Source organism: Chelonoidis abingdonii, chromosome 8 (genome assembly GCF_003597395.2).
Source record: "Chelonoidis abingdonii isolate Lonesome George chromosome 8, CheloAbing_2.0, whole genome shotgun sequence".
Taxonomy (NCBI): Eukaryota; Metazoa; Chordata; order Testudines; family Testudinidae; genus Chelonoidis; species Chelonoidis abingdonii.
In genome coordinates this window covers 77,000,270-77,026,399 of record NC_133776.1, presented here as the reverse complement: position 1 = coordinate 77,026,399, position 26,130 = coordinate 77,000,270, and the positions used below count along the sequence as shown (strand labels likewise).

Here is a 26,130-nt window from a genome sequence, read left to right as displayed (position 1 = left end):
TCTCTAAACCTTCTCGTTATGGTGTCTGACTACTCCAGGTCCAACCTTAGCTCTGACCTTTGTCTCCTGTTTCTTGTCTGACCTCAGCTCTGATTTCAGCTCCCACGCCTGGCTCCTGACCCCAGATCTGCCCATTAGCCTTGGGTTCCTGAATACAACACAGATCACCAGAGTGCACATCTCCCAGTCCATGGTACTAGTCCTCCACAGACCCTGACAAAGATTGTGTGAAAGCACAACTTCCTCCACTTGATGTTATAAATGTCTGATGGGAGCAACAGCCTCAATGCTACCACATGCATCATCATCCTATTGTCCTTTTGTGCTTAAATTTAGTACAGTGTTTCAGATCATGCTTCATTGCATAATAGTGTGCCACATTCAAAAACAGGAATCTACAGAAGGCAGCCAGGGCCAGCTCCTGGTCCCACCCAAATCCCCATTATCCCTGCCTCAATCTTTTCTAATGGTGGGGTCTCAGATAGCTCTGTGCCATAGGTTCTCTTGAGCCCTGGGACACATGCAAGCCAGGGCCTTGATCCACAGATCAAAACATAGACCACAGAGTTTGGAGGGGGCATGGCACAACCACTTCTTTTGCTGTGTACATGTATGGCCACACATGCAGTGATCTTGTAACTAGCAGCTGCACACATTGCAGCTGGGAGCATGCTGTGGCTGGCACCTGAGTCCAACTCTGTGTGTGCTGTGAGGCAGATCCTCACCTGCCAGCTGCCAAAATTGCATGGCTTCTCTCAGTGCTGGGGACTGGCTCAGAAGCAAGATGAACCCATTTCCTGAGAGTGAGGCTCACCAGCAGGGAGGGGAAAGATAAAGAGAGGCTTAGGGGAAGCTTGGTCTCCTGAGAGGGGATGATAGTGGGGTTTTCTCCAGGGCTGAGGCTCTTGGAAAGGTGTATGTGTAGGATGTTATTGGCCAGAGAAGTCAGGCTGTTGGTGGGGAGGGGGCCATTTAGTGGAGAAGAGGAGAGTCAGGTGCAGTTAGGCAAATCTGTGGCCCCCACCCCACTTTAAATTGTGCTCCACAGCCTCTGAATCAGAGAACCTATGCTTTATCTGCTGCTATTTTAGAGGTATCTTGGAATCTCCTAAAGAAATTGCTCTGAGCCCTGTGGGCCAGCTTGAGCTAACACCTGTAATTAAGGTCTGTGAATCAATGTATTAGCTAGAATGAGGTGTGTATGTTGTGGGGAAGGGAGGCACATATTTCCTTTTTCATTATTTCTCTCTGCCTGGAAGGAGGAAAAAAGAAATACCTGTAATGTTTCGGTGTCCTGTGTCATTAGTTGGTAGATGATATATTGCTACAGTAGTTTGCTTTGTTTTCTGTAGTGATATTGATAGCAGAAGTGATGCATTTGCTAAAGGCTTTCCATAAACAAGACTATGAAAGATTATAGTCAGAACTCGAACAAATGTTGGTCACCATGGAGCAAAGCAGTGCTTTATTTTGCATGTTCATATTCCCATACCATATATTTCAGTATTTTGAAATTTTCAAAAGCATTAATGTTCTTATCAGCTCCAGAGGGGAATTGTGAATTTCCATTACTTTTTGAAAGACATGAAAACTAAAACTTGCTGGCTGTGTTATCTAGAGGGTCTAGCAAAGTACTGTTTGTCCTGATATGCCTGGAATCATACACCACAATTCAGACTAGGACCCAGGCAAGTCCATTGACCTTGTTTAGATCATCCTGGCTTTTGTTATGGCATTGATTGTATTAATTATCGTATTAATCACTATTCTGTAATGAAAAACACATTTACCTAGCAGGTCAGCTGCATTTGTTTGTTATGAGTTCCTACTGTGACATAGGACCTCATGAATATCTGAGGCTACATCTAATCCTTTAAGTAAATGTGCTTTTATGCCATAGTGTTGCAACGTGTGATATTTAAAAAGGAGTGTACATTTTTCTTTGTTCAATATGCTATAATTAAACAGGTGCCAATAATGTTTTTCTACTCATTGTGCTACTCTTTTTCTTATTTTTATTTAAAAGAGGAACGGTCCTGAATCCTCATCCAAGACTCCACTTTGTGTTTCCAGAGCTCTGCAGCCAACAACTCTGATTATGAATGTAAATATGTATGCCAGAAATATAGCAAATATAGTGGCACTTTTTGTAGCAACTAGTTTAGATAATTGCCTCTTGGCAAATGAAATTTTATGTGAGTACTTTTTCATCTGTGTGATACAGAAATATCATTAAGCCTGGACAGAACAGAAACATCACTCAAGTTACAGAGCTATAATTCCAGTTAACAAGGCACCCATTTCTGAGGTTTGATGGTGATCTGTTTATAGTGTATGTGGCCTTTGATTAGTGAATTAAGTTCCATAGCTGATAAAGCGTTAGCAGTTCAATGTAATGCAGCTTTGGTGCTGAAAGCCCGCCATTCTATTTTTCTTTGTTGGCTGACATAAAACTTGATCACTATCTGTTGATGCTTGTCCAAATTAATTTACTGAGTCCACGTTGCCAGATGTGCACTGACTCATATATAATCAATAATTATTACGTCAATGCTTTAGATATCCTTTTTTCTTTGATAGTGCTCCTTCTTGTTGGATGCCTGTTAAGTATAAAGAGAAGGTGAAGTAGCAGCAGTGAAAAATGATTAAAATGCAGTTTCAGTATTAATAACTATTGTCCAATTGTATGCTTTATTGGCAGATACATTATTGCATCTTCATGGTTGTTAAATATCAAATAGTATGCAATTAATGAAGATTGTAAGTCATATAATTATATTCATTACAATGAATTTGCCTGGAAATTGCTGGCCTTAGTCATGACACTTAAAAGTTCAGTGCTGCATTCAATAAAGTATAAAAGTACAAATCTTTCCGAATGTGCTGCCTTTCTTGAAGAATGGGTTAAATCTCCAACCTTGTGCAGAGCAGAGAAAGAAAATGGATCAGTGAAGCAATCACACTTATATAGTAGCGGCTCTAAATTCTGAAGTGCTCAAATTTAATATAAATTGTGATATGTACTACAGTGCAAATTTACAAATGTGCAGTTAGGGAACACATTACATAATAAAAAAATCATTATCTTTTGCCAGAATGTCCAGTTTCCAGAACATCTCAGTCTGTGCTACAGATTACTTTTTTCTCTTTTTTTTAATAAATGAGGATTTTTGTGGCTTTTATCAGAGTCCACTATATATTTTGTTAGTTGCTATACCATGTATTGTTAGAATACAATAAAATATTAATTTATCTATGTGGAACAATTTTTTTATGTTGAAGTGACACTTAGGGCCTGATTCAAAGCCCATTTAAATCTATGGGACTCTTACCATTAATTTCAATAGACTTTAGATCAGACCTTAAATTATTTAGATCCCCATCTAATGTAAACAGTCATTTCCCAGGCACTAGTGGTATTCTTTTGGTCACTCACGGGAGATAGCCAGACCCCTTGTTATAGTATAGTTAATGTAGGAGCTTTATTTAGTTAACAGTGCACACTTTTTAATCCCCCCTTCCCCCCTGCCCCCAATTTTATGCAACATGTGTAGGTCTCTGAATTTGGTTACCAGTATACTAGCATACTTAAATTCCATCATTAGTGAATTCAGTTATTGGTAGTTTAATAAACCAGTGGCTTGTCAGCAATCAAAGGCTCACAGTTGGAGTACACAGAGAGTGAAAGTCACTGTATTGAACGGCTCCAGCAAATGGAATATTGATTCAGCCATATGTGTCCATATCACGTAGTAGAAAAAAATAAGTCCATTTAACGAAGAGGATACAGAACTTGATGTCTGGAACAAAAATAAATAGAGCTGATCTCTACCTCATTATATAAAAAATAACTGTTCAACTACTAATTGAAAATGTAGTTTAAAAAAGAATATACTTGGTAATAGTATATAGAATACTTCACTTTTTGGTCACTTGTTCAACTCAACTCTCCACCGCAAAAAAGGTTATGTTGTCTGTTATGTGGACTATGTGAAATGAGTTGGTAGTTCTTCTTCGAAAGGTTGCAGATTTACTCTGGCTATTTCATGTCCAGTACATCGAAGCCAGAGAACTTTTGTTTAGCAGTACTCGTCAGGGTGGACCACATGACCTCTGGCCCTCATAGCCCCTGCCATAGCTATTTTAAGTGTGGTGCCATTCTGACTGCATCAGTTCCTTGTCACTGACCATGGTTTGAGTTGGAGCATTCTGTGTGGTATCTTACCTCACGCTTTTTACTGTCATAGTGCTTTGTTGTGAACTCGTGTGTACAGCTGGCTAGTTGTAGTAGCACCTGGAGTGTTTAGTTAGTTATTTAGTAGTAATTTACTTCAGCAGGAGTTAGCCTGCTGTGAAGAGGTGGATTTACAATGAATTACACAGTGCCCTGGCACAGGGCCTCCCAACTACAGGGGGCCCCAGGGCCAGGGAGCCCAGCACTGTCCAGCACCTCCTGCGGGGTTGGGGGAGGTACCACCAGTATGGGGGCAGAAGCTGTGTGGGAAAGCAGGGAGGGAGCCATTTAAGAGCCGTGCTGGAAGCGCAGAATGTGGTGTGCTCTCCCAGTCGGTGAGCCAGGCTCCTGCTGGCTCCTGGGGCTCCTGCTGCAGCCACAGCAGGCAGTCAGGTGAGGCAGGCAGGTGAGGGGCCGGCTGGGGGTGCGCTGTGGGGGAGGCGTGAGCGCTCCCCTGGTGGGGCATCCGTCCACGCCTGTCCTGCTGCCCTGCTCCTCTTGACACTGGGCAGGAGCAGTCCCTAGAGTGCACTGCTGCTGGCAGAAAAAGGCCAGGGGAAGGGAGCGGCAGCCCAGGGGGTCTCAGCTTTCATGTGCTGCTGCCACCACAGCTCCCTATGGCAGCGAACAGGAGTAGCGATGGAGCAGGGACGCATCCACCAGCCAGCCAGGTAAGGTGACCCAGTGACTGGGATTGCCCCAGCACAAAGGCCCCCTCCCACCTGCGCGCATTGCTGCCTACACATACACACCCCAGCCCGCTGCTCAGGCCAGGGGGCTGGGGTGATCTCTCCAACCCCCCGCCCTCACTCCTGCACCTCCCCATACTCTCTGCCCCACCTACACCCCCTGCCCTGACTCCTGCACCCCCCAATCCCCACCCCTGCCCTGAGCACCAAAGAGCTCCTGCACCCCACCAATCCCCACCTGTACCCCTTGCACCAAACAGAATCTGCCCCAGGTAAGTGTTCCACACCCCAAACCTCTGCCCCAGCCCTGAGCCCCCTCCCTCACCCTAACTCCCGGCCAGACCCCATACCCCAACCCCTTCTGCACCCTAACTCTCCCAGACCTCACACCTCAACCCTGAGCCCCCTCCCACACCCTAACTCCTGGCCAGACCCTGTACCTCAATATTCTTTTAGGTTTTTTTATAAAGGATTCTTATCCAAAGCACTTTACAATAGTTAGTTAATGGTACAAACAATATTTAGAAAGATTAAGTGTTCTGCCGAGATCCTTTGCAATTTTCAAGTGGTCTGTGATAAAAAAGTTAGACTACAAAAGCAATCAAGGTACCTCACTTTATTTTCATTTACTTCCTATTACTTATAATATAGGAGGAGGAGGAAGAAAAAAAGAATGAAAAACAGGGATAGGGCAGATAAGAGAGAATGTTCTTTTTCTTGGCTGGGTACTGACGGGGGCCCCCCCAAAATGAAGCTGAGCACAGGGTCCCACTAACTTTAAATCCACCACTGCTGCTGTGATGTCCTCACTAGGGTTTAAAAAAATTGCTCGCCTCCCCTCGCAATAGGTCCAGTGCCTCAGGGAACATTGGAGCTGGTTGAGTCTCTTGTTCCATAGCCAGACTCTGATGTCTCTTTGAGGAGGAAAAGAGAGATTTTCTTCCCTGTGGTCTTCCAAGGAAAAGGACTCAAAACAGACTGAGGCCACTCCAATGCTTGGAGAGATTCTTCTTTCTCGTCCTGTAACAGAAGTGCAGCCCAGCACCAGGAGTCCTTCAGTATGCAGGATAGAGATGGGTCATTTAACTGCTCTCTGGTACTGAGACAGGAACAAGAGACACTGTATCATCTATCTGTTACCCTCCATTGGGTATCTGTTGAATCCAGTCCAGATGAGAGCAGTGTCAGCACTGACTGTTTCCATTCTACTGGTGTGTTAGGCAGTATCAAATTTGCTCTGCCGCTCTGTTCCTGACTCTCTCTTTAATTTAGGAGTTGTGGTGATTTATTTTGTGTTCTCAGCACTGTCTGGACTGGTTGCAGAGTATTCACTACTGCCGACACCATCTTCTGCACCACTTAAAACTCAGGGTGAAGAGCTGACTTTGGCTTCCTCAATACTGAGGGGTTTGTTGGAACAGATACTGTCTTTGGTACTGATGGCTCTTTTTGATGCAGATCACAGCTGCAGCATCAATGCTCATCTTGACGCAGTTACTTTTCCTTCTTTCCTTTCCACTAAGGAGCACATGCCAGAATGGATTGTATAGCTTTTGCCTTCCTTATATCTTGATCTTTGCTGATAATTATCAGGGCTGACTCTAGGCACCAGCGGTCCAAGCATGTGCTTGGAGTGGCACTTTTCAAGGGGTGGCACTCCGGCTTTTTTTTTTTTTTTTGGTTGGGTTGGCAAAAAACCTGGAGCCAGCCCTGATAATTAACAGTGGTGTGCTGGCATAGTTCTTGAAACAGGATCATGTTCTGCTTTCTTATATCAGTGTAACGTCACTGACATGAATGGGATTGATCAGTGTAATTGAACAAATTTTGGTCCAGAGGTTTTTAACCAGCTTCCGTTTTTAGTCTTTGCAGCAATAGCCTAAAATTATTTCAGACTTCTAGTTGAAATTGATATCTTTTTTTAATTTAAAAACGAAAGAAGGGAGGGATACTTCAGATTTTAGACTCAAGATGTATCTCGGGGCTGGTCTACAGTACAGCTGAAAGTCGACCTCAGTTACGCTACTTCAGTTACGTAGGTAACATAACTGAAGTCAACTTAATGTAGGTTGACTTACAGTGGTGTCTATATCTCCCTGTGTCTATGAGAGATGCTCTCCCACCAACTTCCCTTACTTTTCTCAGGGAGCTGGACTACAGGAGTTGATGGGAGAGCGCTCTGCCATCGACTTAGGGGGTCTTCACCAGATCCACTAAATCAACACCGCTGCATTGATCACAGCAGTGCCGATATAGCCATAAGCATAGACATGACCTAAGTGACCTAATAATGCTCAGGGAAATGCAGAAAAATAGTATATACTATTAGTCTTATCTGAAGGCCTTGTTATTAATGGGAATGATTTGCTGTTTCAAAACACTAAAGGTCAGATTCTTTAAAGTTGCACAGAGTGTAAAACAGGGCATAATTTGGTTTTTGCAGTGTACAAAGAGAGAGGCCATATTAGTGTTTTTTCTTTCCTTAATGAAGAGTAGAGCCAATGAGTTTCATGTAATGAATTAATTAACTAATGCACCTGGGTTTTTCGGTGTATTCTGATACAGTGATTCCAATTTAAGATCAGAATAAATTGAATTGTATGAGTTAGTATATTGTGATTTTCACAACACAATATTTTGTTATGATACTGTAACAGTTATTATAATTCCACTGACAGTTGCTACAAAATGATAGTTAAATTGTGTGGAGGTAGGATTCTATGATAAAGCCATCTGAAAATTAGGTCATGTTGGGTTCAATTGACTCTTATCTCATTCCTGTGACCACAAAATGTGAGATTAGGATCATTAGTCAATTAAAACACTACTGTTCAGTGACAAGACTGACATTGTGTGAATTATACCTGACACAAGGCTCCTTCAAGCTCGCTTTTACTGTTTCTTAGAGTTTTCTACATCTCATTAAGCATTGTCAAAACCTGCATTTTAACATAATAATCATCCTCCCATTTCTGCCATTCAGAAAAGGTGTCAGATTTCATGTCCCGATCTCTAGTCCTGAATTTTTGTTTCTGAGTGAATGATCAATGTTGGATGTGAATTTTTTCGTTCTGTCTTTGATGGAGGGACCTCTCAAACATCAGAATAAAAGCTTTTTCCCAGTTTGTCAGTCTGGTTGTCTTCAGGTCATTCATATGAATCTGTTGCCATGGTAGCTTTTATTTTCACTGGGATGTTGCTAATCAGCAGGTGGGCCTGAGCAATAATGCATACTTTTTCATCCTAAGCCCCACGATGGATCAAGCATATCATATGTTTGGTACACTGCTTCAAAGTTTTTGTTAATGGTAGCTCTCGTGCAATGGAATAGAGAATACTATAATTATTCTGCTGTGGTGACCCTGGAGGCAGAGTATGCGGTCAAGTAAAAATTTCCATTTTCATGCCATTCCAGGAGAGTTTCAGAACAGACATATCTTTAAATAAAAAGATCATGCATACAACAGTAGTTCAAAGGCTCATAAATTGTTCTTGTCTTCAGCTCAACTTGTTTCAGCTTTGCTCATGCAGAATACCAACCCTAGATCTTTCAGCACTTTATGCGCACTCTGGGATAAAGTCTTCAAATAGGTTATATTTTATACTAATGCTCCATTGCTTGATGCAAGGAGTGACATGCTAACTTTAGTGTTCAGCTATAGTACGATCATATCAGAAACTCTGAAAATATTTAACAGCTGATTCACCTAATTAAGTCACATAACAGTGATAACTTTAGGACTATTTACAGAGAGCCAGTTCCTTAATAGAGAAATACGGGAAATCATTTTCCTATCCCGCTAAGATTTGCAAGAGTTTGAAAATTGTTACCATCTCAATTTGGGACCAGAAGTCAATCTCGAAAATGTTTGTCTATTAAAGAACCATTTTTTTTTAAGTTCCCGGTAAAATGGGAATGCTGTGAGAAGAAATTCATTGTTGTTTGTAAGACACCTCAGATACTATGATGATGTGGATTATATAAGTACCTAGACAGAAAGATATTGCTGAAGAGCAATTTTTATAGTGAACATCTTTGCCTGTGGTTTTCTTTCTGTTAAATTTTACCCTCATATAGTATGTCATCCTCCTTGTTAAACCAGGTGACTGTTTTTTCTCATAAAAAGAGAGCATGTAGCCTTCTTGTCCTGAACAGTGGGAGGAGACTATTTTCTCCAGATAGTCCTTGAAGTGAAATGATAAAGAATCCCTATCAACACAATAAGAAGAGTGTGTGTGTGTGAGAGAGAGAGAGAGAGAGAGATATGATGAACAGTTAAATATTTAAAATTATGATTCAGAATTGCTTTGAAGTGTCTCACTGTATAAGTTATATAACATTGTGATGATTCTTTAAATACACACATGAAATGTAATACATTCTAAAAGTTTGGCTAGCTTAATATTTAAATTCCTACTTTAAATATCATTAACTTTATATGATTATGGATGAAGATGTTTGATCTTCAGTCAGAGATAGGTTGTTTCCCTTAATCTCATCAATCAACTCTATTACGCTGCCCTTTTATTTCTCACAGCTCAGTGAAAACCATAAACATGCTCAAAATATCACATGTAGCAGAAGCCAAATATGCATCCAAGTGCTCATTATGCAAACTTTGCTTTTCACGCTGTTACTTGCAGGACAGCATCAGGAAACACTAACTACTGTACTTTGATTAAAAATAAGTCTGTTAGGATGAATCCATTTATTTGGAATTACATGATGCAAAATACTTAACAAAAATTGTGTCCTATACCAAACACAAATCTCATATTTATTATATGCCCATTGTGTAATATATTTTACCTCATTCAATATACTGCTGTGGAAGTGTCTTCATTGTTCATAGGTCAGTACCCAGTAATGCAATGTATTTCTTCTTGCTATAAAACTAAACTAACCTTCTCTTGTAACACAGGTATTTCTTGCATTGTTTTCTTCTTCCATGTCACAATATCCAAGCATACTGATATGTACTTAACAGTTTTTTTTCTTTTCCACTTGTGCTGACTATGTTTGATCTCAAAGGATGCTCTCTGAAAGACTATCTATCTATTATATTAGCTATAGATATAGATAGAAAAAATTGCACTAGTTTGAGAATTCCCAATCAACATCTATTTTGAGAGAGGATGTTTCTCAGCAACCTCTTTGCTACACTTCTATAGCACAATATTAAACTCTGCCAAATTTCTAACAATGATTTTACATATAGTACAGGATGTGCAATGAAGATTAATATGAAAAATACATGAAAATTAGACCTTACTTTAGGCTAGCCTTTTGCCTCATTCCACTGTCTTAAGTATGCAAGCAGAAGAGTTATTTTTATTCCATGATCAATCTACTCTTTCTACAAATAGAGCAATTGAATGAATTTTAGAAGAATGCATTTAAAGAAAATAATCCCAGGATAGTATCTTGCAAGCCAACTTTTATCTTGGAATAAATATACAATAAAGAACCCTGCGTCTGACGAAGTGGGTATTTCACCCACGAAAGCTCATGCTCCAAACGTCTGTTAGTCTATAAGGTGCCACAGGATTCTCTGCTGCTAATAAAGAACCAGAGAATGTGCACTTTTCCACTGAGCTTTTTTCAGCCATGCTTTACCAAGATAACCAGTGACACAACCCTCCGTTTTGGGATTTGGCAGAGAAATAAAAGACGATTTTTCTGCTTTTCAAGTATTTTTTTTTAGAAATGTCTGTCATTTTTACATTTACCCATATTTGTTGTTGAAAGGTTACCTATTCAAGATTAGTTTCATAAAAGTGGTCTGTCATTCATCTTTAAAAGCAAATAATCCACTAATAAAGGCTATAATTTCTCTCAAATTGTGCAAATAACCTGTTGTCCACCCATATTCTGTGCTATTGTCACACATCTTACAACAGCCACCTGTTATTTCTATACTTTGAAAAACCTATCAACTGCAAAAGCCCTGGCGTCACTCAATCCTGTCACTTCACTATCCATAGCTGTGTCCAATGACACTAACGACTTGAAAGCATGAACAAACTTTGAAACAGACATCTCAAAATTAATTGTAACAAGTAACCTGAACTAAAAACCTCACTGATGTGTTTAAAAATAACAAACTGTTCATGGAGAATAAAACCAAACAGTACTAAAAACCAAAGTGCAATATATGTATGGAAACACCTTTGTCTTTCCCAGGTCAAGCAAGTATATAATATAAACCCTCTCTGTGATTAATATAATTCTAAGTTAGTAGAGCATCTATACTAGACCTATTAGGAAATTTTTCACTGAAAAATGAAACACTTTGATGTGTTTCACCCACTTTCTGCATTAAATTCTTTTATTAAAATACAAACAGGAGATGCTTGACCTAGAAAAGACAAAGTTGTTTCCAGCAATACTAAATAGGAGCTGCCTTTAATGGTTTAAAAAAAGAAATAAAAACAATAAACCTATTATGTTATGATATGGCAGCAGCAGTTGTGCAATATGCCCTATTACTACTGACGTTGTGAAATAACATAAAAATATAAGTTTGAAAATTGCATAAAATAACATTCAAAATGAAATTTAAAAATTCATTATGAATGTTTAAAATTCCAAAACAACATCTTTCCCAAAACAAAAATTTTCAGACATTCTGTTTCACAGAAAATGTAGAATCTTTTTCCCTGTTTTGGGACCAAAAAAGATTCAAAATGTCAACTTTCCCCATGAAACAGAAATACTGAGTTTTGATGAGCTCTAGACAATACAGGCAAAGTTAGACCCTTTGCCTTATCATTAGTATAGCCCTTCTGTGATTAAACTTCTTAGTCATTGATTGCATTTAATTTAATCTCCACCTCATGGAACTATCCTCTTTAATCCTGCCATTGCTTCTCTTTAAACTGCCAATGGGACTTGAAGCCAGGAATTTCTGAGCTCTAATCCTCTCTCTACCTAAGTCACTGTGTTGCTACCCATGACTTGCTCATGAACATTTCTGTATTTCTTTCCCCATTTCTTAAACAGAGATAATCATATTGATTTTCCTAACTCCCAGGGATATTGGGGCAGATTACTGTTACTGTTCATATGGTGTTTGCATATAAAGAGTTATGTTCAAATATTAATATTACCAACCATATCACCTCCTTACACATTCCCACCTATTATGGCAAAATCCTATTCTGGATTTTCTTGTTCTAATTTTTCTTCTCTACTTTCTGCGATAGAAAACTATTCTTTCAGTAGTATATCTATTAATCAATGGTATTGCTGCCTTTAAATTTAAAATCCTCAGTAAGACCACCAGTCTTTGACTTTGTACCCTGCATTTTGTGCAGTGGATCTTGCAAGCCAAAATTTTAAACCAGCTGTTTTCATTATAGCTTTCTTTTTTAGATCAAAGTCCTTGCACTCATATAGCTTTCTGATTTTCTGTCCTGTGGATGGATGTGATATTTTCAGTTTGCTTGTGTCCTTTCATTATAAATGATCCTGCTCTATACTCAAATGTCAAGAGAAGAAACATAATTGTATATGCTTTCACCTTTCTCATACACCATTTGGAGGATACGAAAAGAATAGTAGAAAATGCAGGATATTTATTCCCAAATTAGACCCACTGATGATAGGTTTGTTTGTGGTTTTGCCATTCAAATATATAGCTTCATGATGGTCCATGCACACTATATTCTAATAGCTTATGCATGGAGATGAAAAACAAGGTTCTTAATCAAGTTCTCACCCTTTTTGGCCACCTGTGCTTACCTTCAGTTGTCTCCACAGGAAGTTCTGCATCTGTTTTTGTAATAAATGAGAATGTAAAATTTGTGCCATGATAAATGTGCTGCCAGTATAAAGCCTACATTTTTCAGCACTTGGGAATTTAGAAAAGCACTTGGGACTTAGAATGGCCAATACATTCCTATCTCAATTGCAACAGCCAAAGATTGTTTCCTTTTCTTACCTGATGGCAATTGTGGCTTTTCTTGACAGAAAGTTGGCAATCTCCCAGACTTTCTACATAGGAATGAGTTATGGGCAGGCACAGTGGTTGGCCTGTTAACACAAGGACAGGGAGATATGGACTCTGAAATACGAACAGGAGGAACTGGCTTATGCTCCTTGATATGGGTTACTGAATAGGCAAAATCAAGCTCCTCTTGAAAGGGAGAACCACAGCACTCTTCCTTACTAACTGTTGTATAGGCATTTTAGTGGGGCCACTTGCTTATTGTCCCAGTACGAGAGAGAGGGAGAGAAAAGGGGAGGAACACACATTCGTATTTCAATGAATGAATGAGTAGCTATAAATGTTAAATGAATGATAATTTAATATAAAGCAGCCTGCTTTTTAACAAGGATTTCTGCACTTAAATGTATTAGGTAAGTAAAACTGTCAAACATTTCCTGTATAATGCTCATTTAGGGGGAATGAAGGAAACTGTTTTCCATGTCAAACACCATGAGTAAGTCTAAGCTGCAATTAAAAAAACCCTCCACAGCAGAGAGTCTCAGAGCGCAGGTCGATTGACTCGGGCTTGTGGAGCTTGGCCTGTGGGGCTCAAGTATAGACATTTGGGCTTGGGTTGGAGCTCAGGAGCCAGAATATCTACAGTCCTATTTTCACCCCTGTGAGTGTAGCTCTGCAAGCCTGAGTCAGTTGACCTGGGCTCTGAAACCCAGTGCATGCGGGTCTTTTATTACAACATAGCTATGCCCCATATTTGATGTACATCTTCTGCTACCCACTTCAAACCCATTATGCATAACAATCTAACCCTCAGTTGCCCACTTGAATATAGGTGACAGCCTACAACATGCATTATCCCTTATGCTTAACAGTCTGTCTCAACTTGTAGTTAGCTCAGATTCTCTGATTTCTTTTCCCAGACCTCACATAGAGCTCTGTGTAGCTCAAAAGCATGTACCTTCCACCAACAGAAGATGGTCCAATACAAGATATTACTTCCCCTACCTTGTGTCTCATATCATGGGGCCAGCACAGCTATGTCACCATTGCAAACATCTTTTTTATTATTTGTCTATTTTGCTAGTTAGTCTTTAATTTTTATCCATATCCTGTTGTGTATTTTGACATTCTTGGTGGGTAGGTCTGGGTGAAAATAATGCTTTCTGTCCCCCAGCCATTTCTGTTTTTCTTCGTTTTTTTAAACCAGAGCACATTGCAGAAAGCTGACTACTAAGATAAAATATTTCACCTCCATTTAGATTGCAGTCCACCCCAGCAGTTCAAATCCCTCTGCTAACAGTCAAACTTTCTGAGGAAGAATGGTTTTGCAGTTAAACCACAGGCCTGGACATCAAGTAGTTGAATCTTACAAAACAGTGTTCAGAAACATTTGTTCAGATTCCACATGGCTGTTTGGTCCAGACTACTTTTGTGCTTTTACCGTAGCTATGAATACTCACACAAACAGGTTTCTGTTCTCACTAATGTTTGGGAAATAGCTGTTTTTTGTATATATGTCTCTATTCTCATGCAAACAAGCTATATATTATTAACTATCCATTAGTATCTGTGTTCCTGGTTTAAAAGTTTGTTTCTGCTCTCTGAGTGGATGATAATGCCACATGACATAGAAGACCAATCATACGCTATAAATGAAGTTAACAAAGGATAATCAATCTATGTTCTGAAATTTGTACACAAGAACAGTTTAAACAGTCCTGAACGGCAAATTAACTTGTAAGAATAAAAGTCTGAATGAATTACAACAAAAAAAGAGCTAAATTCATCAGATTATTTACAATGAGCAGTTTAACCAGCTGTAGTGTCACGTACAAAATGGGAAATGACTGCCTAGGAAGGAGTATTGTGGAAAGGAATCGGGGGTCATAGTGTACCACAAGCTTAATATGAGTCAACAGTGTTGCAAAAAAAGTGAACATCATTCTGGGATGTATTAGCAGGAGTGTTGTAAGCAAGACACGAAAAGTAGTTCTTCCGCTCTACTCCATGCTGATTAGGGCTCAGCTGGAGTATTGTATCCAGTTCTGGGTGCCACATTTCAGGAAAGATATGGACAAATTGGAGAGAGTCTAGAAAAAAGCAACAAAAATGATTAAAGGTCTAGAAAACATGACCTATGAAGGAAGATTGAAAAAATTGGGTTTCTTTAGTCTGGAAAAGAGAGGACTGAGAGGGGACATGATAACAGTTTTCAAGTACATAAAAGCTTGTTACAAAGAGGAGGGAGAAGAATTGTTCTTCTTAACCTCTAAGGATCGAACAAGAAGCAACGGGCTTACGTTGCAACAAAGCAGGTTTAGATTGGACATTAGGAAAAACTTCCCAACCATCAGGGTGGTTAATCACTGGAATAAATTGCCTAGGGAGGTTGTGGACTCTCCGTCATTCGACAGTTTTAAGAGCAGGTTGGACAAACACCTGTCAGGGATGGCCTAGATAATATTTAGTCCTGCCTTGAGTGCAGAGGACTGAACTAGATGACCTCTGAAGGTCCCTTCCAGTCCTATGATTCTACCTTATGTGATCCTGAGTAAATCATTTAACATCTTTGACCCTCTATTTCCACCTATGTAAAATGGGAATAATGCATTTATTACTTACCTACCTTGGAGAGAGGCTCTGGGCGTACATGATTCTTGTTGCTGAAGTGCTTGGAAAGGAAGGGCTCTGAAAGGTCAGCTGTTAAATACTCATGATCTACTGGGACAGTTCATCAGTTCCAGATTTGCCTTGACTTTGCTGTTTCAAGAATTGAGTGAATCAAAGCAAGCTGCAAATGTTTCAGCTCAATATTCTGTGGCTTAGCTATCTGCTTTAAATGTGTTGTGTGATATATATTTTTTTTTCTTTCAGAATTATGGTTTGGAGACAGAAAACCTGAGAACACTCTCTCACAAGCTGAATGCCTCAGCCAAAAATCTTCAAAACTTTATAACGGGTAGAAGGAGGAGTGGCCATTATGATGGCAGGGCCTCCAGACGACTGCCAAATGATTTTCTTACCTCTGTTGTTGACCTGATTGGTGCTGCCAAGAACTTGCTAGCCTGGCTGGACAGGTAATTTAGTACTTTTTAATTCTTATGGGAGTGGGGGGGGTGTAATTCTTTTGCCCTGTTTGCTTCTTTTTCTCTTGCTCTTTTCTCTTTCTCTTATTCTAGTATTAGAATTGTAATTATAGGTTTTACTTTGTTAACTGTGTTATATATTTGAGTTCCAGGCTGAATAGGCCTGGCTCTGGGTCTGGCTGTGGGATTTTTTGGAGTCTCTTTTGGGTCACCCCAGGTTGGTGGTGACCTCTGGGAAATTAGCAATTTCAGTCTTTTTCCTAGTGAATGGCAAAAATTGCCACTACAGATGGCAGGATCATTTCAATTTCAGAAGGAAGGATAAGGGATAAATTAACATAGAAACTGAGCTGCCCTATAACGAGAGCAAAGAGTGGTTCTGACCATTCAGGGCTGACGCAAATTAAGAGAGCACTGTAGGGAAATTTGAATTGCTGCTATCCCTGCTGCATACCTGTTCTTGGATAATTTCTAAAAGAAGTTATACCACTTGCTTATCTCTGGAAACTCAGAGCTTACTAGTTGATTTTTTGTTAACAGTAGGAGGCAGTTCATACATTAGTCACTCTCGTCATGTTAATTACTGCTTGTTGAGAGAATGCTATGATTTCTCATTGATGAATTAGGAATCAGTTTACAAAGTAACTCTCTGCATGAACTGTGTTAAAATATTGATTATGTATTAAATACTATTTTTTGCATGCACTGCATTTCTCTATAAAAGTGACTCGTTTCATTTGAAATCTGAAACTATTGTGCATATAAATGAATGACATGACCATTCTTCACAAACCTTGTTATGACCCTGATGACATTCTGTGACCTAATGCTAGCAATCAGGCTCTCCTGGGATGTAATCTCATCAGTTTTTATAAGCCTAATGGATCAGATCCGGACAGTACCTGGAGACTCCAAAGAAAACCCAGGTCCTGCAGGAAGCTGGGTTAGTAGCTCAGTAAATGGCACTCATCCCTCTTAGTTAATACTGAACTAAGGGTATAGTTTGCCCTTAAGAAGAAGAGTGCTGCTTGATGTGCTATCTTTTGATAAGCCATAAAACTGAGGACTTGACTGTTATACTTATTATATCTGCTCAGTGCTGAGGCATATCAAACATCTAAGGTACTAGAAACATGCCAGGTACATCCTGCAGGTCTCATACTGTTCTACATAGGGTTCCTCGGTTTCTGCACAGCCTGCACGGTACATAAATCCGGAATGTTTCTCTCTGTATCTGGCTTTTCAGCTAGCCTTGCCTTGCTGCTTCCCAAAGTGCCTACTTCTTCATGGTTCACAGAGTTTTTTGTGGAGTTTCTTCCCCCTTCTCTTATCTGGCCAGAAGGAAGGGGATTTGCACTGGACAGGTGGTTAGTTGAAATCCTAGTCTCCTGTTTAGCAGACATATCACTCTATCTGTGCTCATTCTCCAAAAATAGGGAAGTTAACTCTGGTGTCCTGCCCAAAATCCAACTTCAGATAATTTATGTTCTGATTACCTCTAGTTATTTCAAATGCATATGTTATTCACCCCCAACCCAAAAGTTGTTATTCAATGTTGCTGGTGCAGAATGGCATGATTAATGTGAGTTGACTGGCATTTCCATGATAAATGAGTTTACTTCTACAACATATATGTCTTCTAAAGGGCTCTGGGACCCATCAGAAAGAAAAGGAAGGGGTGTTATAAGCAGCTTTATTTTATATACAATACAAAAAATATAAAGATATTAGCTGACCTGGTTCAGTCTAGTTTAATCAAAGTAAAGTTACCAACCCTAACAGTCTGTTGTAAAAGCTGTTTGTCTTGTGAGCAAAAAGCCCAGAATGAAGTAACATATTGTCAGATATTTCAAATTGAAATAATCAGAGCAAATACTACAATGACCTGATGTTTCTGTGTTTTTAAATGGATGTCAAGAATGCCCAGGGCTTTGCATGGGTGGTTTTAGGTGTGAAATTTTCGTTAGATGAAATTAAAAAAAAAATACTGCCACTAATTTTCAGTTGCTGTGTGACTCTAAGATCATTGTCATTTTTAGCATCATGCACCAATGAGGGTAACATCAGTCCCAGTAGGCGAAGACAGCAATGTCTGAAGTTGTTACCATATGTAAAATGCACAGTATGATGGTGACAGCACTGACCAATATGGCAGCTGTAGTACAAGTTTGCTTATCTTAATTCTCTTTAATGTGATATAGTGTCTATCTAAATCTGACTGACTCCTGGAGTTGTTTCTTGGAATTCATTGTTGTACCATTTCAAATTAACAACATCCCAGCTTCTCAAGTGCGTTATTTAGTGAGTTGTTGACTGTAGATATACATTACAAGAGGTACAGCTCAGTAACACAGATTTATGAGGTCTCCTACAAACTTGTTGTCCCTCTCTGGCAGGTCTCCGTTTGTCAGTGTGACAGAATACTCATTGCTGAAAAATAATATTGTTCAACTGTGCCTGGAATTAACAACCATCGTGCAACAGGTAAGAACAGGTTTATTGTGTACCATACCTAAATCACTTCCACATTGCTGAAGAATTAGTAAAATATTACAAAAAAATTTAGAATGTGTCACCTCATCAGGAGAATTTGTGTGCGTTTTGGGGGCTGGAGGGAGGAGGTATCATTTGCAACTACCGTAATTATTTACTAATAATATTAGGAAATAATTTTTGTATTTTAATTGTTTTCAAGGATATTGATGAGTTTTCTCTCCAAAAAGTAAAAACAAATTATTGCAGTATCTCCTGTTGATCCTTACTTCATTGTCCCCTTTTCCTCCCTCAACATATTCTATTCCCCTCTTTCCCTGATTTCCAGCATATGATTCCTTGCTGTATGCTTTCTTGTTGCTTACCCAACTGATACATATTAGACTTGATGTTTTTCATCATAAATCAGACGGCCACCAGACCCCTAATCATTTTGTTGTTGTTCTCTGAATTCCCTGCAATTAGTCAATATATTTCCAATAACAAGGCGTCTAGAATTTAACACACAATATTCCATGTTCCCTGCTAAATGTTGTCAAATAAGCTAAAAGTGGATGCATAGACAAGAGCTAGACAAATACAGTAGAAGTATATATTCATAAAAATCGTTGTGAATAAAACCTGCCATTGGTATTCATGACCCTTTCATTTGCAATTTGAAGTATTACTGTGAGCAAGACTAAATTTCCAAGAATGTTCATAGAAAGTGAAAGTATCATGATTATTAATGCAGCATCAGAAGAGCAGGCAGAGAGCACAGATAGCAAAGTAGGATACAGATTTTGCCTTGTCTATACCTGATTGGACAGGGCAAAGCAGCTGCAGAAAATGGTATATCGTTAGAAGATGAGTGGGCTATACTGGCAAATGGACAACAAGAGATTGTCACTTGGAGCCTAGCAGTTCAGAAGTGTCTAATCTAGACTAAATAAAATCAGCAGAAAAAGGTATATTTCTGGTCTAAATCTACAGATTTTAGAAAGAGCCTCATATAATCTTAACCTTTTGAGATTTATTTAATAAAAATGCATTATTGAGTTTCTCTCCTTAAAATTCAAATCTATTAAATAAGCAAGAACAGATTTAAAGAACTGTGCTCCTAAAACCGCACAAGGAAGTCATCTGACTGAGTGATACAACAGCTTTTCAGACACGCTGATAAAATTTGTTGATACCTGGCTGACACAACCTAGGATGTCATAGAAAAAGTAAGAAAACTTACCAAAAATTAAGTTTGTTTGTATACAAGGGAAGTTCTACAGTCATTCTGGAAGTGATTAATAAAATATGGAGATCAACAGTAATTATTTAAGCTTTAGAAAATATGTGGATTGCAATGTTGTGCCTTGTTTTCATGGCAATTATATGTTTGCAATTCAATGGCTGTGTTTGCTCTGAAAATAATTGGTATCCTCTTGATATACAAGTGCAGCAAGAACACTGAAGCTCTAGAGCAGTGGTCCCCTCACACCTACCCCACACCTCCCACCACCCATGGAACCGGGAGCAGAGACAGGGCTCCAGGAGTGGGGGACATGGATGGGGGTAAGGGAGCCCAGGCTGGGGACACAGCTGGGGTGGGGGTGGAAGCGGACATTTGGCTGGGAACCAAGGCCTGCAGCTGCAGATGGGCATGGAGCCCTGGGCATGAGGCCATCAGCCAGGACCTCAGGCACAGGGCTGGCAGCCGCGACTAGGAGTAGATCCCTGGGTGCAAGGCCAGTGACCAGGACCAGGGCCAGGAACAGAGCTGGGTGGTGCTCCCTCTCCGTCCCCTGTGGGAGTTGGTCTGGGCCCAGCTGCACCACCCTGAATGTTCCTCCAAACCCCCTCAGGGGGCACGCCCCATTGATTGAAGACCTCTGCTCTAGAGTAAAGTCTGAGTGCATAAGTCTGATTTAGAGCTCATCTCACTCTTCCTTGGTCTCACTAATTGCCTGTTAGCACCAAAGAGGAGGGATATAGTGGAAAATGGCATTGCATAGAGCCACAAAATAATCATAGCTGAATTTCTTGATATTGAGATGCCATGTTGCGTTAATATGTGAAGATGATGCATCAGAAAAACACAATCTTATATCATAACACACTATTAGGACACAGTGTTGGTAATATTTTTTGGCTCTCCCGTGACTCAGTAGGATGATAAAATGGTTCTTTAGCTTTACAAAGCAGACTGCCATTGCTCTAGAAAAATGAATCCACCAAATTAATCCAAACCTGTTGGCATACTGGAAAGCCTATCTATTTTCTCTAATGTTGGTGAGGGACAAGGGTATAGCAGCTCATATTCTTAGGGAAGAGAGGGTATTTATGTATTTTTCCATGTTCTGGTTGGTTAATTTTCCTTTGGGCTTTGTGGTGAGACTAGGTCCCACTGGATCAAGTATAATTTTGTTGTTTGTGTATGGTAGTAAGGTATCTTAGAGATGCTTAGAGCCCATGATGGGTGCTTTTCATGTTTATTTTAATCAAAATAAACACTGTAATTTAATTTTAACATAGTACTGATTGAAATAATATGATGTTAAAACACACTAAGGAACTTTTAGTGTATACCAGGAGGGTCTACGCAGAACAATTAACGTGCAACACATTAGCATACTTTAGAAATCTCACTCCCATGGTGAGCATTACCCCACCCTGTAGTAAAGCCCCAAGATAAGCTAAGTAAATTGAGCTACTTCAGTAACTGGTGTGTGTGTTCCATGTCATGAATCATTCATTTAGCTCATTGTGTCTCTCCAAGTTGAAGCTTTTATTTTAAAAAAGGGTGGATACCAAAACTGGACAAGTATTCTAGTTGTGGTCTCAGGTAATGTCACTTTTGCACACCTACTTAATATACCCCAATTCTATACATGCAAAAATTGTGTTACTCCTCTTTGCCACAACATCAAAGTGGGAACTCATGTTCAGTTGATTAACAATGAGCCCTAAGTTCTTTTTGAGTCACTATTTTCCAGGATACAGTCCTCTATTCCATAAAAAATGCCCCACATTCTTTATTCTTAGTTGAGTGACCTTGCGTTTGACTGTATTAATACATGCTACTTGATTGTTCCAAGCTTGGGAAGGGTCTAGAGCACTCTATCAGCTGCCTGTGCTTACCATTATTTATCAGACAAGCAGTCTTTATGTCATCTGCAAACTTTATCATCATAATTGTACATTTCTTCCAGATTATTATTAAAAAAACTGAATAGCATTTGGTTGAGCCTCAATCTTTGTTTACCCTATGAGGAACACTGCCCTTCCCACACGTACACTTGTTGAAGAATCCCCAGTAACGATCGCATTTTGAGATCAAAAACATTTTCTTCTAAGCATGTGTATTTGTATATTCAGGGCTAAATAGATGTCTTCATCTTACATTTGTAACTTGCCTTTTCTCTATTTAAATCAATTCAGTATTTTAATCAATTAGAATGGTGATGGCATGAGGTACTTTGGCAGGGATATTCTGGAAGATGCAAGAGCTGGCTGATATCTTGTTTGAATGTGGATTTGTAACACTACTACTCGTTCTCATTGTTCTCTTTATTTTATCATTTTATAGGACAGAACTAAATAATGAGTATTCTATCATATAAAAGCCCCAAGTTAAAATCCACCTTTAAACATGTCACTAATCATTTTTTGGCAAGGGATAAATGTGAAACTTTAGCTGTCATGTATATCCTAAGTAAAATAAATAGACTGAAACCCTATGCATGTTAAAACTTGTGGGCTTCTTAATGAGTTTCCTAATGCATACTACATGTCAAAAAGAAAATAATTCACCATAATATTCTAAGTCAGGGGTTGGCAACCTTTCAGAAGTGTTGTGCTGAGTCTTCATTTATTCACTCTGATTTAAGGTTTTGCATGCCAGTAATACATTTTAATGTTTTTTCGAAGGTCTCTTTTTATGTCTATAATATATAATTAAATTATTGTATGTAAAGTAAATAAGGTTTTTTAAATGTTTAAGAAGCTTCATTTAAAATTAAATTAAAATGCAGAGCCCCCTGGACCGGTGGCCAGGACCTGGGCAGTGTGAGTGCCACTGAAAATCAGCTTGTGTGCCGCCTTAGGTTGCCTACCCCTGTTTTAAGTTTAATGCTCCAACTGGTCTTAAATGCTTATTTAAACCAGACAGATATAGAAAAAACCTTAAACGTATATCTTCTAAATTGTATCCCAATAACTATTAAAAAAGAACATCTTTAAATTCTAATATAAACTTCAGTATGCAACATAAGCAGAGACTCTCTTCTCTAAAATTAATTCATTCTGCTCTACAAAACAGAGAAATGTGAGATTTACTATACATACGAGTCCTTTATTCTTTGACCTGAAATAATTAAGTTTACTCAGAATGAAGTTTACATTTTAATTTAGATGTCAGAAATACATAATTTAGATTGGAACATTAGCTCTAAAGTGACTCTCTAAGCCTTGCTCTGATCATTTTGTTGTCTTGATACTGGAAGGGTTAAAGGGAGGCAGTATTTAAGAAAACGGATATTCTGTTTGAAGTATGTTAAACTAGTAGGAAAAAACTGCCTTAGGCATTGCCAGCCACACTAATTGAATATTTTTTGTGCTGTGGGGAAAAAAAGCTAGTATGAATACAGAAAAAACATCAAAGGGATACTTCACCATGGAGTGCAAATAGAAATTCTTCTATATCCCTAAGTTCTTTGGTTCTCATCATCTTCCAGTTTTAACCTTTTTTTCTTGTACTGACACTAATTTTTTCTCAAAACTGTGTCCATAGAGAAATCAATTTCTGTAAAACAAATGCTGATACTCTAAAACAAACTCCATAATGCAATACCTTTAAGCATAAATAATGGTGAGATTCTTACTCATGCCCAAGTCCCTGTACACCAGGTAAAAGGGCTGCGGCTGAGTAAAGAGGCTCTAAAAGCCCAAGATCTAGCCAGGAAAAGATTCCCGCAGCACAGGAAATGAGGAAGGCAGCAATAGGCTGCCTCCCAAGGTTCTCTTTTCAAGCCCAGATATAAGGGCATGCAAGAGGTGCTTGGTGAGGCAGAGGGGCCATAGCATGCTGCACTGGTGGCAGTCCAGGGAGACTGTTGTAATTTAAGGCAGGTCTACGCTACAAATTTACATTGGTGCAGCTGCACCGATGCACCGTTATCTGGTGAAACTGCTGTAAGCAGACAAGAGAGAGCTCTCTCATTGGCTTACTAACTCTACCTCCACAAGAGGCAGTAGCTATGTCAGCAGGAGAAGCTCTCCTGCTGACACAGTGCTGTCTATGTTGCGGGATGTGGGGTGGGGCGGTAGGGGCAGTATAACTACATCACTCAGGGATGTGGCTTTTTCACACCCCTGAGTGACATGATTATACCGCAGAAAGTATGTAGTGTAGACCAAGCCTTAGACAGGCTTCCATGGCTCTCCCTAAACTTTGCAGGGGGCTTCCAGGGCTGCCGGGGGGGGGGGCAAGTGGGGCAATTTGCCCCAGGCCCTGGACCCCGCAGGGGCCCCCACAAGAGTTTTTCAGGGCCCCTGGAGCGGGGTCCTTCACTTGCTCCAGGGGCTCTGGAAAAATTCTCGCAGGGCCCAGTGCCCCTGGAGCTTCTTCCGCTCCAGGTCTTTGGAGGTAATTCAGCTGCAGGGGGTCCTTCTGCCCCAGGACCCGCTGCTGAAGAGCTCGGTCTTCAGCAGTAATTCGGCAGCAAGTCCCAGAGTGGAAGGATCCCCCGCCACTGAATTACCACCAAAGCAGGGGCCCCCCTCCACCGAGGACCCCAGGCTCCCTGAATCCTCTGGGCGGCCCTGAGGGTTTCTGTGGTCCCTGGAGCAGCTCAGAATTGGGCAGGTGCATTGGTGGCTTATAACCACCTTAGCTGTCTGTGGTATGGTTTCTTTGCTGTGCCTCAGGTCTCAAGAATCTAGATAAGTAAGAGAGTAAGAGGTTTTAGCTGTTTGTTATTGGAAAAGAGGAGACTTCAAACTAACTCAACAGAAGAATTCAAAATTTGGAAAGGAACTAATGAGGAGGAAAGTTTTTGATAGTAACAGGTGGAATATTATAATGTTATTATTAGCTAAGCTATGGAATATTACCTAGATATTTGGTCTTGATAAAGACATTATTTTGTGTCAGAGCTGGTCAATAATGTTCATGGAGCATTCTTCTGTTGGAAAATGAGTTTTTGTCAAAAACAAACGTCCTCTGGAAACATTTATTTTGGACTAAATTTCATTTGATTTTTTTAAAAATGGATTTAAATGAGGTTGAAATATTAAATGTTGACATTTTTGGAATGGACTTTGTTGATTTTTTTCATTTAAAAAGATTTTTTGTTTTTTATTTTATATTACAATATTTAAAAATATGTAACATCAAATCAAAATCAAATATTTTGATTAACTCCAAACAATTCAAAATGGAAAAGTTTCCCATGAAATGAACATTTTCCTGCACAGGTCTTATACTAGGTAAATCAGTTCAAGTATAAGTGAATTTCAGAGGCATCTAGGTTAGTTTCTTGAGAAGACAATGACGTCAGAGGTTGAGAAAATGGGATTAAAATAAGCAAACAAAAGCTATAAGTTTAGGTCCAAATTCCTAAAATTTCTGATGTTCTTATGATGTATTTAGCTGTGTAAATATAGGGGGTTCACAGACCACATACTAAATTGGAGCAAGGCACTGGGCAGTACTTGGCCGTACTGGGCCAGGGAGACCCCACCCCTCAGCAGTTGCGGGTCTGTTCCAGTGGTGGGACAGTTTGACAGGGCACTGGAAGCCCAGGGGCAGGGGGAAAAGCAGTTACAGGCTGCACCAGCAAGTGAGGCTAACACCTGGAGCTATGGGAAGAATGACTACAGACTTGGTAAGGCCACTCTGGAAGCTGTGATCCATATTCCCCCTGCCTCCTGGTTTCAGTTGGTAATTCAAGAGCAACCTCAAAGGAGGGGACGTTGTCCCCCCAGGCAGACTATGCTGATATTGCAAAAACTGTGACCACACCCTTAACAGAGCTAGAGCCTAGAAGGAAGTGACCCAGGGGCATGTAACTTGGGGTGGACCAACAAGTCGTCCAGACACTGCAACATCTCTTTAGGGTCCTGGGTCAGGACCCAGTGGAATAGGAGGGCCCTGCTCCCCATCAATGCTGTCATGACAGAAGCCCAATGGGAGAAGAAGGAATACATGGAAGGGAGAGGCTCCTCTGTATATGGCTCAGCAGGGCCCACTCTAGAACAAGCTGATGGAAAAGAACTGAGGAGCCACTGTATGATCACTAGACCAGCTGGCTGCTGAATTGACCCACTTCAGGGAGGTACTGAACTTGATTCTTCTTTCAGATTGGTTTGACCCTTGTGCAACTCCATTGAAAATAATGGAGTAATTCCTGATTTATACTTGTGTAACTGAGATGAGGTTCAGTCCCATGTGATTTCTACTTTCTTTGTGCTGCACTTTTAAATGTAGGGAGCCTTCTACTGGTCTGTTGGGAGCAATGCGGAATGCCAGTTTCAGATGACTATTACAGAAAGTAATACATTGTGTGCTCTCTCTTTGTAACAATCATTTTAAGTTGCCTGTCAGTACTGTTTCCCTTCCCCACTTCTGGGCAAGCAAGCAGAAAATTCCCTGCATTTAAAGGTATAGCAGACAGAACACAGAATCATGACATTTAATAACCGAATAC

The 26,130-nt window shown here is 39.9% G+C and overlaps 1 protein-coding gene across 1 annotated transcript in view; it reads left to right on the top strand.

Annotated features, from left to right (window-relative positions):
* LOC116816345 (connector enhancer of kinase suppressor of ras 2-like) overlaps nucleotides 1–26,130 on the top strand; it is a 518,029-nt gene that overhangs the window by 177,141 nt on the left and 314,758 nt on the right. Inside the window, exons 3-4 of the mRNA XM_075068744.1 lie at nucleotides 15,747–15,949; nucleotides 18,355–18,442. Of these exons, the coding sequence (XP_074924845.1) occupies nucleotides 15,747–15,949; nucleotides 18,355–18,442 (291 nt within the window). The remainder of the gene's footprint in view (nucleotides 1–15,746; nucleotides 15,950–18,354; nucleotides 18,443–26,130) is intronic.